The sequence below is a fragment of the Cucurbita maxima genome, unplaced genomic scaffold (genome assembly GCF_002738345.1).
Source record: "Cucurbita maxima cultivar Rimu unplaced genomic scaffold, Cmax_1.0 Cma_Scf00026, whole genome shotgun sequence".
NCBI lineage: Eukaryota > Viridiplantae > Streptophyta > Magnoliopsida > Cucurbitales > Cucurbitaceae > Cucurbita > Cucurbita maxima.
In genome coordinates, this window is record NW_019272042.1 from 1,186,020 (window position 1) to 1,199,991 (window position 13,972).

General features: G+C 36.7%; 3 protein-coding genes across 6 annotated transcripts in view; 1 reads left to right on the forward strand and 2 right to left on the reverse strand.

Annotated features, from left to right (window-relative positions):
• The window catches only part of LOC111498966, an 8,783-nt gene extending 5,399 nt beyond the window's left edge, over positions 1-3,384 (reverse strand). Inside the window, exon 1 of the mRNA XM_023150365.1 lies at positions 2,305-3,384. Within this exon, the coding sequence (XP_023006133.1) occupies positions 2,305-3,323 (1,019 nt within the window). The 5' untranslated portion in view covers positions 3,324-3,384. The remainder of the gene's footprint in view (positions 1-2,304) is intronic.
• A 484-nt stretch (positions 3,385-3,868) lies between these two features.
• Positions 3,869-10,157, forward strand: LOC111498971 (photosystem II D1 precursor processing protein PSB27-H2, chloroplastic). Of its 3 annotated transcripts, XM_023150373.1 has the most exons (5): positions 3,875-3,957; positions 4,074-4,084; positions 4,342-4,485; positions 9,422-9,825; positions 9,911-10,157. In XM_023150373.1, exons 3-5 carry the CDS (start codon positions 4,410-4,412, stop codon positions 10,046-10,048), a joined length of 618 nt encoding a protein of 205 aa, XP_023006141.1. In that variant the 5' UTR covers positions 3,875-3,957; positions 4,074-4,084; positions 4,342-4,409; the 3' UTR covers positions 10,049-10,157. The 3 variants fall into 3 exon arrangements, with proteins under 3 accessions (XP_023006140.1, XP_023006141.1, XP_023006142.1); XM_023150372.1 differs by lacking the exon at positions 4,074-4,084 and having other exon boundaries at positions 3,869-3,957; XM_023150374.1 differs by lacking the exon at positions 4,074-4,084 and having other exon boundaries at positions 3,876-3,970.
• Positions 10,158-10,616: 459 nt separating this feature from the next.
• On the reverse strand, positions 10,617-13,776 carry LOC111498969 (imidazoleglycerol-phosphate dehydratase-like). Of its 2 annotated transcripts, XM_023150368.1 has the most exons (9): positions 13,526-13,776; positions 13,309-13,433; positions 12,968-13,072; positions 12,651-12,743; positions 11,821-11,895; positions 11,658-11,720; positions 11,133-11,242; positions 10,949-11,024; positions 10,617-10,875 (listed from the first exon to the last, which is right to left on the reverse strand). In XM_023150368.1, exons 1-8 carry the CDS (start codon positions 13,743-13,745, stop codon positions 10,997-10,999), a joined length of 819 nt encoding a protein of 272 aa, XP_023006136.1. In that variant the 5' UTR covers positions 13,746-13,776; the 3' UTR covers positions 10,617-10,875; positions 10,949-10,996. The 2 variants fall into 2 exon arrangements, with proteins under 2 accessions (XP_023006136.1, XP_023006137.1); XM_023150369.1 differs by lacking the exons at positions 10,617-10,875; positions 10,949-11,024; positions 11,133-11,242 and adding an exon at positions 11,541-11,574 and having other exon boundaries at positions 11,638-11,720.
• Positions 13,777-13,972: the final 196 nt, after the last annotated feature.

The window sequence follows — 13,972 nt, forward strand, 5'->3', positions numbered from 1 at the left end:
AAAAAAAAAAAAAAAAAAAAACAAAGGTAACTAAACAAAAGAAAAATACTAATACAGTGGAATAAAAAATAGAAAAAAACAGGGGAAAAAAACCTAAAGCGATTCTACTCGAAGAAAAATAGCATCACATAACCAATTATTATTGCATCACATTGCGAACTCATATAAAGGAATTAAAAAGATGAGCAAAAAAGGAAAGACAGACCAAAACTGTATCTTATCAACAAGACTCTAAACTTTCACTGAAAACCCTTCTAGGAATAGCCAGAAACCACAAGAGTACGTTTGTGGTAATTACACAAACTGTGCAAAAGCATTCACATCAGTTAGAAAGCAAAAATATGCTCAAGTTCCTCCAGTCAATGAAATATACTGTTGTCTAATGTATAAACCCCATAAATAAATGGGTTGGTCGATCCAATTCCATCTAATTATTAAGAAATTAGTTTCAACATTGATTATCCAATCCCAATATGCCGGTTAGGGGTGGTTTTTTGCACAAACCATCTTTGTTTTACATTAAAAAGAGAGATGAGTTGTCAATCAAAGAATACAAAAGAGCAGACAAAAAAAAAAAAACAACATGCCAAAAGAAGCCAAAACAAAGTCAAGACTAACTAATTATGCAAAAAAGGTATAATCCAAGATGACTAAGCCTAAAGAAAAAAAATACAAAAAATCCACTGAGATTGATGTTGTTATGCCTCAAGCCCTAATTTGGATTCAGCACCTATGTTCCAACATTCCATGTAACATGACCACGTTACCTGTTTGTTGCTTCTAAGAGGTAAGCTACTATCCCCAAAACCAATATGAGTCTTTTTAACTTGCTTTGTCCTCACTCATATGCTTCCTAAAAGGTCACCCAACATAGAATTACTCCAAACAAAACATGTTTAACCGAAAAAGAAAGTGCATCTTGTTAGTATAGGTAGTAAATTCAATTCTTTTAAAGTCTTTCTCAATCATTCTATCTTCAAGACCACTCTCAGTCGAATATGGTTTCAGTTCATTCATGTAACTCTCTTTCACTCGATTGTCACATGCCCACCAACTTCTACGTTGATTTGTCCTCGAACCATATCCTATTGGAAGAGACACCGCTTAGATGTCACTTGTAACGACCCGACATTCTATACATGTAAAAATCAAAGCTACTTAAAAGCTTACAATTTTATAATTTAAAATCAATTAAAAGAACGCAAAAATATATGAGAGAAAACATGTTTGGGGTACCTTTAAAAGAACTTTAGGATGCTTGTGGGTTAACCAAAATAATTCAACAATCCTAATACCAATTGAAAAGCACCATTTCAATCTCTCTAGTCCCCACAAACTAGGAGTTTTTCTACTACAAATCGAAACCATAGAACCAATTCAAACAGAAGTGATTCAAATAAAGCATACATAAAAAACTCCAGAGTTGCTCCATAACCATCTTCTCCACCAACATGCATCCTAAATTTCTCTCATCTATTTTTGCATCTTTCAATTGATTTTAATGATAAAATTGCTAGTTATTAAGTAACAACTTATACCGGTACATGTGTGGAAAATTGGGTCATTGCAAATGCCAACGGGAGGCATTTGATGACCGACCACGCCACTTACACCACAACCCTATATTACGCAATATGAAGAAGAATAGCATAGGAGGAGAGCACAAAAAAACCATTGGCCCAAAACCTCAACAATCAACGACCGGCATCCATACTTTCCTCAAATGCTTTTCCACAGCACTCATAAGGAAAAGCAGCAGCATAGAAACAGCTTTTAAGGAAAGGGCAGCGTATGCATTCATTTCCTTCTCGGTCACAACAACAGCAAGTGCAAACAAACAGTTAAATATATTTGAATTGATGCAGGGAAAATATTCTAAAAGGGAGTATGGTTCTCCTTTCCCTTCCATTTTACCTCTTCTCTTCTTCTCGTCAATTCGGATAAAAATTTCAAATCCAAAATTACAAAACGAACAATGAACACATAATATTTGACCCCTATTTTGATCACACTTAGTGGGAGAAGGCATAGGAGGAAAAGTCCAACAAACCATAGGCTCCGACACTCAACAGCAAGTCACTGTCCTTACTAATTTTTACCAGCATGCTTAAAAGAAACAGCAGCAGCAGATACATAATTATCAGGGCAAACAATCAAGAAGCCTATGCGTAACAGACAGTTGCAAACAAACATAGCAATTTATTAACTAACCCGGATGCACTGAAAGAAGCATTATTCATAAGCAATATATAGAAATAGTGCAAAACAAAGAGAGAAAGCACAAAGAATCTGGCGGCATCAAACCTTGCACAAGCAAGACATTGAAGACGTCCGAGCTTCCCATCCTCCAAATAATTCTTCTTCTGAATAGCGTTTTCGTAGATAGTTTTCACAAAATGAAGAAATGCCTTTCTCAATGCATTCTGGTCAACTTCGAAATATTTAGGAGCAACGTTGTTACCGCTACCTAGCCTCAAACCTTCATTTACATAACTCCCGCCATCTCGCATGTACTTCGAGAACCTCATATCCTCTGTTCGACCATATGGATCACTCGTTCCCGCCAAAAAATCACCCCGTCGTTCGCCAAAACCCGTTAGGAACCCATTTGCATTCCCATTATGTAAAAATTGCTGCTGTCGCCTGGATAATTCGTCTTTCTCATCTGTCCTGTCCTTCTCGTTATCGTCATTGAATTTCCTTTTCAACGACGATTCTGCAGGGCCACCTCGCTCGTTAGTACCTCGAGAATTCCAGTGATCTTGAGGCCTAGCACGCGCAAATTGTTCTTCCTGAACACCCCTAAACTCATCTGGGCTCATAGGGCCACCTGGGGGAAACCGATGGTCAAATCCACCATATTCGTGACCAGGACCACCAGACCCCATAGGTAAAAACCGACCAGCGAGATCCATGAACCTTGCAGGCGGAGTAAAATCTTTGTAGTCGAGAGGGAGAGCAAAGTACGACCGTACACTGCCATCCGCAAGAACAATCGTGCGGCGTTCAAGCATGTGGAATCCATAAGACGGTGGAGGTGGTGGGCCAAGAGCCGAGGGGTCGGGAAAGGGAAGTGGAATGCCAGGAGAAGGAAGTGGAGCCGAGGCCGGAGTTGGATTAACAGTCTTGTCGGCAGAATGCTTGGGGTGAGTGGAACTGGGACTAATTGTAGATTTCGAGGAAGGATTATAGGGTTTGGAAGATTTAGAGTCGGAGGGAGGATTGTTGGTGGAGGACTCCCAGCGGGATTTCCGGTTAGAAGGAGCGGCGGAAGCAGAAGAAGGCTTCTGAGACGACCTGGTGGTATTGCTACCTCCGGCCATGGCTGCTGTAGAAGCGGGCGGAGCCGCCTAATGTTAAAGAGTGATAAATCAGAAAATCGCCGTTATGCGTTCGGAACGGGGAACGGTGAACGGTGAACGGTGAACGGTGAATGGGGATTTTATTCTCTACTTCTCGGTCCCACCTGCAGTAAATCCTTTTTTTTTTTTAATTCATAGCGATATTTTCGGAAATAAAAAAGAATGAGCCCAATTTTATTTTCCTTTTTACCTCAATTTTCAATTTCAATAAATTAGACTAATTAACGTCTAAATCTCTACAATTATAACTAATTCAAAGCTATTTTAATAAATAATTATTATAATATTAAATTTTGCATAAATTTAAATTAAATACTTAAATTTGCCCGGTAAATGATTCTAACAAAACGACAACACAAGCTCACCGCTCCCAAACATACACGGTTCAAAATTGTTAGACTAACGACAATACGTAAGGGATCAAAGCAGACAATATCTATAAACAGTAGAATTTAGACTCTTATAAATAATATCATAATTAAATACGAAAGACGCAAGATTCAGAAGTGGGGTGGCTGAACACGGTTACTTTCCCAAATCCCAATTCGCTCTGTACCAAGAGATTGACGCGAAGCCGCTCTCTGCATATCCACAAGTAAGAACTCGAGGTTCATTTCCATACCCCAATTCATCCTCTTTCAATTCATTTGTAACATTTTTCTTCCCCCGATTCTTCTCTGGTTCGTAACTTCGTACAATGCCGGCACAAAGTTAAGGATTAGGTATGAACTAACACGCCAGCTTCTTCTCCGTTTGCTTATGCAACACACTCCATTTACGCACGGCTTCAGGTCGATGGATGCCTCAGTTCTGTTTAATTTCTGGTTGAATTCACGATGGTTGTTTGTTTCCATCGCAAATTCGGCATTCAATTGACGAATACAATCTACAGCAAGCACTTCGCGTCGTAGATTGTAATGGGAAGCTTTGTTTCATGATTAACCTAAGATTAAATAGAATAATGCGTTGTTTCCTGCAGGGGAATTGCTGGGGATGAAGCAGGTGTATAGCGGCTCAACTTGGCTGGAGTAATAATCAAGAACGAAGATGACTGCATTTATTCAAGCGAAGATCTGCCCTGCAACTATTTCAACATTTGATAGAATCTCAAGTGAAAATGGGCGTAAGTAACATTACCTGTAGCCATAAGTTAAGCTCCTGTGTCGGATCTGCAGCGTTGTCAAATATAATTGCACTTCCATTTTCCCAGTTAACACATCTCATGCTGGGAAACAACTAACATTGGGTAATAATTTTATCCTGATAAATTGATTAGGGGTCAAATTTGTTTATAAACTATAGAAATTAAGTTGTAATTGTTAAGCACTGTCATAAGCCCTATTCTATTGTGGGTTGTTAGTTTATATTTGGGTGACCTATTCTCAAGGTCTTGCTAGTCTTGTTAGCTTATATTTAGATGACCTATTCTAGGCTTGTTAGTTAAATTAAGTTGTAATTGTTAAGCACTGTCATAAGCCCTATTCTATTGTGGGTTGTTAGTTTATATTTGGGTGACCTATTCTCAAGGTCTTGCTAGTCTTGTTAGCTTATATTTAGATGACCTATTCTAGGCTTGTTAGTTAAATTAAGTTGTAATTGTTAAGCACTGTCATAAGCCCTATTCTATTGTGGGTTGTTAGTTTATATTTGGGTGACCTATTCTCAAGGTCTTGCTAGTCTTGTTAGCTTATATTTAGATGACCTATTCTAGGCTTGTTAGTTAAATTAAGTTGTAATTGTTAAGCACTGTCATAAGCCCTATTCTATTGTGGGTTGTTAGTTTATATTTGGGTGACCTATTCTCAAGGTCTTGCTAGTCTTGTTAGCTTATATTTAGATGACCTATTCTAGGCTTGTTAGTTAAATTAAGTTGTAATTGTTAAGCACTGTCATAAGCCCTATTCTATTGTGGGTTGTTAGTTTATATTTGGGTGACCTATTCTCAAGGTCTTGCTAGTCTTGTTAGCTTATATTTAGATGACCTATTCTAGGCTTGTTAGTTAAATTAAGTTGTAATTGTTAAGCACTGTCATAAGCCCTATTCTATTGTGGGTTGTTAGTTTATATTTGGGTGACCTATTCTCAAGGTCTTGCTAGTCTTGTTAGCTTATATTTAGATGACCTATTCTAGGCTTGTTAGTTAAATTAAGTTGTAATTGTTAAGCACTGTCATAAGCCCTATTCTATTGTGGGTTGTTAGTTTATATTTGGGTGACCTATTCTCAAGGTCTTGCTAGTCTTGTTAGCTTATATTTAGATGACCTATTCTAGGCTTGTTAGTTAAATTAAGTTGTAATTGTTAAGCACTGTCATAAGCCCTATTCTATTGTGGGTTGTTAGTTTATATTTGGGTGACCTATTCTCAAGGTCTTGCTAGTCTTGTTAGCTTATATTTAGATGACCTATTCTAGGCTTGTTAGTTAAATTAAGTTGTAATTGTTAAGCACTGTCATAAGCCCTATTCTATTGTGGGTTGTTAGTTTATATTTGGGTGACCTATTCTCAAGGTCTTGCTAGTCTTGTTAGCTTATATTTAGATGACCTATTCTAGGCTTGTTAGTTAAATTAAGTTGTAATTGTTAAGCACTGTCATAAGCCCTATTCTATTGTGGGTTGTTAGTTTATATTTGGGTGACCTATTCTCAAGGTCTTGCTAGTCTTGTTAGCTTATATTTAGATGACCTATTCTAGGCTTGTTAGTTAAATTAAGTTGTAATTGTTAAGCACTGTCATAAGCCCTATTCTATTGTGGGTTGTTAGTTTATATTTGGGTGACCTATTCTCAAGGTCTTGCTAGTCTTGTTAGCTTATATTTAGATGACCTATTCTAGGCTTGTTAGTTAAATTAAGTTGTAATTGTTAAGCACTGTCATAAGCCCTATTCTATTGTGGGTTGTTAGTTTATATTTGGGTGACCTATTCTCAAGGTCTTGCTAGTCTTGTTAGCTTATATTTAGATGACCTATTCTAGGCTTGTTAGTTAAATTAAGTTGTAATTGTTAAGCACTGTCATAAGCCCTATTCTATTGTGGGTTGTTAGTTTATATTTGGGTGACCTATTCTCAAGGTCTTGCTAGTCTTGTTAGCTTATATTTAGATGACCTATTCTAGGCTTGTTAGTTAAATTAAGTTGTAATTGTTAAGCACTGTCATAAGCCCTATTCTATTGTGGGTTGTTAGTTTATATTTGGGTGACCTATTCTCAAGGTCTTGCTAGTCTTGTTAGCTTATATTTAGATGACCTATTCTAGGCTTGTTAGTTAAATTAAGTTGTAATTGTTAAGCACTGTCATAAGCCCTATTCTATTGTGGGTTGTTAGTTTATATTTGGGTGACCTATTCTCAAGGTCTTGCTAGTCTTGTTAGCTTATATTTAGATGACCTATTCTAGGCTTGTTAGTTAAATTAAGTTGTAATTGTTAAGCACTGTCATAAGCCCTATTCTATTGTGGGTTGTTAGTTTATATTTGGGTGACCTATTCTCAAGGTCTTGCTAGTCTTGTTAGCTTATATTTAGATGACCTATTCTAGGCTTGTTAGTTAAATTAAGTTGTAATTGTTAAGCACTGTCATAAGCCCTATTCTATTGTGGGTTGTTAGTTTATATTTGGGTGACCTATTCTCAAGGTCTTGCTAGTCTTGTTAGCTTATATTTAGATGACCTATTCTAGGCTTGTTAGTTAAATTAAGTTGTAATTGTTAAGCACTGTCATAAGCCCTATTCTATTGTGGGTTGTTAGTTTATATTTGGGTGACCTATTCTCAAGGTCTTGCTAGTCTTGTTAGCTTATATTTAGATGACCTATTCTAGGCTTGTTAGTTAAATTAAGTTGTAATTGTTAAGCACTGTCATAAGCCCTATTCTATTGTGGGTTGTTAGTTTATATTTGGGTGACCTATTCTCAAGGTCTTGCTAGTCTTGTTAGCTTATATTTAGATGACCTATTCTAGGCTTGTTAGTTAAATTAAGTTGTAATTGTTAAGCACTGTCATAAGCCCTATTCTATTGTGGGTTGTTAGTTTATATTTGGGTGACCTATTCTCAAGGTCTTGCTAGTCTTGTTAGCTTATATTTAGATGACCTATTCTAGGCTTGTTAGTTAAATTAAGTTGTAATTGTTAAGCACTGTCATAAGCCCTATTCTATTGTGGGTTGTTAGTTTATATTTGGGTGACCTATTCTCAAGGTCTTGCTAGTCTTGTTAGCTTATATTTAGATGACCTATTCTAGGCTTGTTAGTTAAATTAAGTTGTAATTGTTAAGCACTGTCATAAGCCCTATTCTATTGTGGGTTGTTAGTTTATATTTGGGTGACCTATTCTCAAGGTCTTGCTAGTCTTGTTAGCTTATATTTAGATGACCTATTCTAGGCTTGTTAGTTAAATTAAGTTGTAATTGTTAAGCACTGTCATAAGCCCTATTCTATTGTGGGTTGTTAGTTTATATTTGGGTGACCTATTCTCAAGGTCTTGCTAGTCTTGTTAGCTTATATTTAGATGACCTATTCTAGGCTTGTTAGTTAAATTAAGTTGTAATTGTTAAGCACTGTCATAAGCCCTATTCTATTGTGGGTTGTTAGTTTATATTTGGGTGACCTATTCTCAAGGTCTTGCTAGTCTTGTTAGCTTATATTTAGATGACCTATTCTAGGCTTGTTAGTTAAATTAAGTTGTAATTGTTAAGCACTGTCATAAGCCCTATTCTATTGTGGGTTGTTAGTTTATATTTGGGTGACCTATTCTCAAGGTCTTGCTAGTCTTGTTAGCTTATATTTAGATGACCTATTCTAGGCTTGTTAGTTAAATTAAGTTGTAATTGTTAAGCACTGTCATAAGCCCTATTCTATTGTGGGTTGTTAGTTTATATTTGGGTGACCTATTCTCAAGGTCTTGCTAGTCTTGTTAGCTTATATTTAGATGACCTATTCTAGGCTTGTTAGTTAAATTAAGTTGTAATTGTTAAGCACTGTCATAAGCCCTATTCTATTGTGGGTTGTTAGTTTATATTTGGGTGACCTATTCTCAAGGTCTTGCTAGTCTTGTTAGCTTATATTTAGATGACCTATTCTAGGCTTGTTAGTTAAATTAAGTTGTAATTGTTAAGCACTGTCATAAGCCCTATTCTATTGTGGGTTGTTAGTTTATATTTGGGTGACCTATTCTCAAGGTCTTGCTAGTCTTGTTAGCTTATATTTAGATGACCTATTCTAGGCTTGTTAGTTAAATTAAGTTGTAATTGTTAAGCACTGTCATAAGCCCTATTCTATTGTGGGTTGTTAGTTTATATTTGGGTGACCTATTCTCAAGGTCTTGCTAGTCTTGTTAGCTTATATTTAGATGACCTATTCTAGGCTTGTTAGTTAAATTAAGTTGTAATTGTTAAGCACTGTCATAAGCCCTATTCTATTGTGGGTTGTTAGTTTATATTTGGGTGACCTATTCTCAAGGTCTTGCTAGTCTTGTTAGCTTATATTTAGATGACCTATTCTAGGCTTGTTAGTTAAATTAAGTTGTAATTGTTAAGCACTGTCATAAGCCCTATTCTATTGTGGGTTGTTAGTTTATATTTGGGTGACCTATTCTCAAGGTCTTGCTAGTCTTGTTAGCTTATATTTAGATGACCTATTCTAGGCTTGTTAGTTAAATTAAGTTGTAATTGTTAAGCACTGTCATAAGCCCTATTCTATTGTGGGTTGTTAGTTTATATTTGGGTGACCTATTCTCAAGGTCTTGCTAGTCTTGTTAGCTTATATTTAGATGACCTATTCTAGGCTTGTTAGTTTATATTTAGGTTTAGCAGAAGGCTATATAATGCCATTCTTTCTGCTGTTGAAATCATTTAAGTTTTCTGTGCAAATTGTATGCCTTGAGTAAATTTAGTGTTGTGAGTACATTTGTTCCGCTTTCGGCGCACAACAGTAATTGTTACATGCTAAAACTTAAGGGCTAAATCGTTACTTGTAGGAAAGTTTAGGGACTGAATAATAAGCATACTTGCTTGAACCTGAATGCATCCAAACACAAATTTGTTCTTGACTGTCTTTTATGCAACATAACAGATAAACTGCGATCCTGGTCTCAAGTTGTGCTACCATCTCAAGAACTTTGTAGGCGTAGTTTATTGTGTAATGGCATGTCATTGGTTGCCTTTCTCACATTCAACAATGCATTGACACCATGGTTGGCTCGGGCTGAAGAAACGCCAAATCACAAGGAGGAAGAGGAAAATGGAGTCATCGGGACGATCAAATCAATATTTGATCCAAATGAGAGAACCAAATCTGGGAAAGTATTGCCGAAGGCTTACCTGAAGTCAGCAAGGGAGGTGGTGAAGACGCTGCGTGAGTCATTACAGGAAGACTCCAAGGATGGTGCTAAATTTAGACGAACTGCAGATGCTGCAAAAGAATCCATTAGAGACTATTTAGGCAATTGGTTGGGGCAACAGGCAGTTATTCAAGAGGTATATTATCAAGTGAAAAATAGACATTGTAGTTCATGATGATCGTAATGAATCTATAATAACATTTTCACTTACTCACATGCAGGAATCTTATGCTGTGCTAGAGAAGGCAATAAGGTCATTGGCAGGTTTTTATGCAAAGGCTGGGCCATCTGCACCATTGCCGGAAGATGTTAAATCTGATATACTGAATGATTTGGATAAGGCTGAAGAATTCTTGTAATTGATGAGCATTTGAGCTCTAGAATAATATTTTTGTTTTAACATAACATTTTGTAGGTATGTAGCTTCACGACTGATCTCCACAATGGTATGATATTGTCCCCTTTAAATAGTTTCCATGGATTTGCTTTTGATTTCTCCTAAAGGCCTTATATTGATAAAAGGCCTTATATTGATGGCCTTATATTGATAGAAATGTATTCCTTACTTTTAAATCTATGATCACCCCTTAATTAGCTGACGTGAAACTCCTCTCCCTACAATTTTCAACAATCCTCCCCTCAACAAAGTACACCATAGAGAACAGTCTCCCCTTAATCGAAGCTCGACTCCTTTATCTGAAGCCTTGTTCAAGGCACCCTTTGTTTGACACTTGAGTCACTTTTGAGGCTCACAGCTTCTTTATTCTACACTTGGGGGCATAGCTCTAATACCATGTTAGGAATCACGACCCTCCACAATGATATAATATTGTCGAGCATAAACACAATTTTCACAATTTTGAACTTTCTGTTCTTATTTCCTCTACCCGTTGAGAAATAATTCAAAATATAAGATCAGAGTGAATACAAATTTTCGGCCACAGTCATTTGAGCCTTGTTATTCAATATTCAATAGAAGGCATCAATTATCAAATGCATAAACATTATTACAACAGTGATATATGACAGAAAAATGATTCAAGCTGAAGATCAAGTTATTTTCTTATACAATAATGTTCGATCATCAATCCTACAAGAATCTTTCTGCCATCATCTTCCTGCTCAAACATCCATCACCAAACATGACCGACGCAAGCGTTCGAAGCATTGCTCCAATCAATCATCACTAAATAAAGAATGTCACTTTAAATGATCACCATGGTCAGACTCACAACATAGTAAGGCAAGAAAGACGATACCTTTCCGTATTAAGGCACAAGTTTAACTTGCCATGTCGATGACAACAATCAGGTACGTGATAGAACACCTTTTGAACTGTAGACCGAACAATACGAACATTGTCATGGCATGTCAGAGTTAACCCAGAATTAACCCAGTTGATTCTCCAAATACAAGAAAGAAAAGACAAGTAAGATAGCATACCTGGGCACGGTGCCAAGACGGCGTGGGTCATACTCGGTTGCTTGTCTAAGAGCCCTGGCAAATGCTTTGAACGTAGCTTCAATAATATGATGAGAATTCTTTCCAGCAAGCTGTTCATCAACAGATTGGTTTTGGAATAAAGTGAAATTAGAACAGAAGTTATATACAATAACTCAACGACCAATGTACCCACTGTAATAAGCAGAAAATCATAAGCCTGACTAAGAAGATAAAAGACTTGGCTCACACTAAAAAATGTGAAATTGGGAAGGAGAACAAAACATTCTTTATAAGGATGTAGAAACCTCTCCCTAGTAGACGCGTTTTAAAAAACATTGAGGGAAAACCCGAAAGGAAAAGCTCAAAGAGAACAATATCTGCTAGTGGTGGGCTCGGGCCGTTACAAAAAATCTTTCAAAAACATCATTGTAAATACAACAAATATTGAAGAGTTACATGATTTATTGTTTAATTTGTTTTAGGCCTCTATTCCATCATGTTATAAAACTGCTCCAAAAATTTTACCTGTCGAATGTGAAGAGTCATACCAGAAGTATTCACCAGAGACTGGAAGAAATGCTCCACCAACTATTATATCAGAAAAACAGAAGTAAAGAACTATTCTGCAATGGGTTTACTTAGATGATGGCATGAAATCATAAATGAAAAGAAGAGATGTTTAGAACACCTGGGTGTCATATGTTCCAACTCTCTCAGTAGGTATCTGTAGATCACAACTCAAATGTGGCCGGCCAGATAAATCCTGTATATAACTTCAATCTAAGTCACTAGAATGCAGAATGAATAAAAAGAAATCAAACGCATAATGGATACTTGAAAGATCAGAATAAGTACAAATTGAAAATTTTAATCTTTAGATCTTAAGAGATCTCAACCCTCCTAACCAAGTTTGGAAAGTTAGAACAAGTTCTCCTGTTCTAAATGATTTACAGACAGCTCAAATTGTAAGCCTCCCTAAACTATGGGACTTGACAAGTGAGACATTTAATGGAATTGAAGATTAGTTCCCAGCTGGAGACTATTATAATTTCCATTGATAAAAGAGGTGAGATCTCACGTCGGTTGGAGAGGAGATCAAGACATTTCTTATAAAGGTCTGAAAACCTCTCCCTAGTGGACGCGTTTTAAAAACCTTGAAGGGAAGCCCGGAATAGAAAGCCCAAAGAGGACAATATTTGCTAGCAGTGGGCTTGGGCTGTTGCAAATGGTATCAAAGCCAGACACCGGGCAATATGCCAACAAGGACATTGGGCCCCCAGGGGGAGTGGATTGTGAGATCCCACATTGGTTGGAGAGGGGAATGAAACATTCCTCATAAGGACGTGGAAATCTCTCTCTAATGGATGCGTTTTAAAAACCTAGAGGGGAAGCCCGAAAGGGAAAGCCCAAATAGAACAATATCTGCTAGCGGTGGACCTGTGCTGTTACAAAGATCTAACCATCTTTATTAACATCAAAAATATGGAAGCATAAAAATGAATATCACACGGATCATACTAGTGAGACATGGATAAGTGCTTCGTCAAGAGGAGCCGAGAAGTCTCCAAACCGATAAATTCCTTTCCGATCACCAAGTGCATTCAGCAAAGCCTACAGAGCAAGAAGATCTAACAAATTAATTTGCAATAGTAAATAGAAGATGGAGCTGAGAATTCGAGTTTTTCCTGAAATTTTGAAACTGGACCAGTTCATAAGCCATAGAAAACCTCTTAAAACTCTAAGAGACATGGATGAACACAGAAAATATCTCCAGTCATACAATACAACAATCTGAAAAATTACAACTTAAACTTCTATAATAAGTTGTACAATACCGATCCAATTGCAAGGGCAACATCTTCATTAGTGTGGTGATCATCAATGTGGATGTCTCCCGTGGCCCTTACGTGCACATCGAAAACCCCATGTGAAGAAAGTTGCTAACAAGAAGAAAAAAAAAATTTAGAACAAATAAAATATTCCTCAACCAAATTTGGACAAACAAATTCCTATCATACCATCTAAATTTCAGATAGGAGAAGCTAAAAACAATCAATTCCAGTCAGCAAGAAAGGGTTATTTTCAACCAAACAATACAATCATTGAGCGTACATTGAACGCAGAGCATTCACTTCATAGTTTCTTCAAAGCAAAAGACAATTCTGGACCCACTTACATCTAACATATGATCAAGAAATGGAATCCCAGTATTACTATCCGCAATCCCAGAACCATCCAGGTTAATTTTGACAGATACATTTGTTTCCTTAGTGACCCTTTTGACTTCACCCACTCGAGATCCTGAAATTTCAAATAGAAGCAGATTCACGAATATCAGAAAGCTTATGAAGAAATTCAATGGCTATTCATCAAAAAATGGGTTCAGACTCAACCTGAAGAAGGGAGCACCGGAGAGCCGTTTCCTTCAGATGAAGAAGCACAACATACTGTCCTATTAAATTCCATTCTACCAATGAGTTTAAGAGATGAAACAGAACGGTGAAAATGGAAGGGAGAGGAAGAAATCTGAGGAACCCTAAACCCAACCTTGGGTTTCAGTAGCATCAGCGAAGTGGAAGAGCTTAGGAGGCGGGGAGATGAAGAAAGCTCCATTACAGTGTGTTTAGATTAGCTGTAAACAAAATACCTTAACCAAGTAGGGGTCGACAATTGACAAAAATAAGAAAAAGATTTTTAGGGCAAAATTGAAAAAACAAAAAATACAAAAAATTATTAAAAGTTTTGAGATTTATTTCTCCTCTTTGGAGTTTCCATTTTTTTGGTTTATGGCTTTTTTTTTTTTTTTTTTTTTTTTTTTTTTTTTTTTTTTTTTTTTTTTT

Excerpts from the sequence above, each read along its gene's own strand:
- LOC111498969 (XM_023150368.1), bottom strand. The coding sequence starts at position 13,745 with ATGGAGCTTTCTTCATCTCCCCGCCTCCTAAGCTCTTCCACTTCGCTG. Across the intron at positions 13,073-13,308 it reads TTCTTGATCATATGTTAGAT|CAACTTTCTTCACATGGGGT; the intron begins GTAAGTGGGTCC and ends TCTTCTTGTTAG. Across the intron at positions 12,744-12,967 it reads TTGCCCTTGCAATTGGATCG|GCTTTGCTGAATGCACTTGG; the intron begins GTATTGTACAAC and ends CTTGCTCTGTAG.
- LOC111498971 (XM_023150372.1), top strand. The coding sequence starts at position 4,410 with ATGACTGCATTTATTCAAGCGAAGATCTGCCCTGCAACTATTTCAACA. Across the intron at positions 4,486-9,421 it reads AATCTCAAGTGAAAATGGGC|ATAAACTGCGATCCTGGTCT; the intron begins GTAAGTAACATT and ends GCAACATAACAG. Across the intron at positions 9,826-9,910 it reads AACAGGCAGTTATTCAAGAG|GAATCTTATGCTGTGCTAGA; the intron begins GTATATTATCAA and ends ACTCACATGCAG.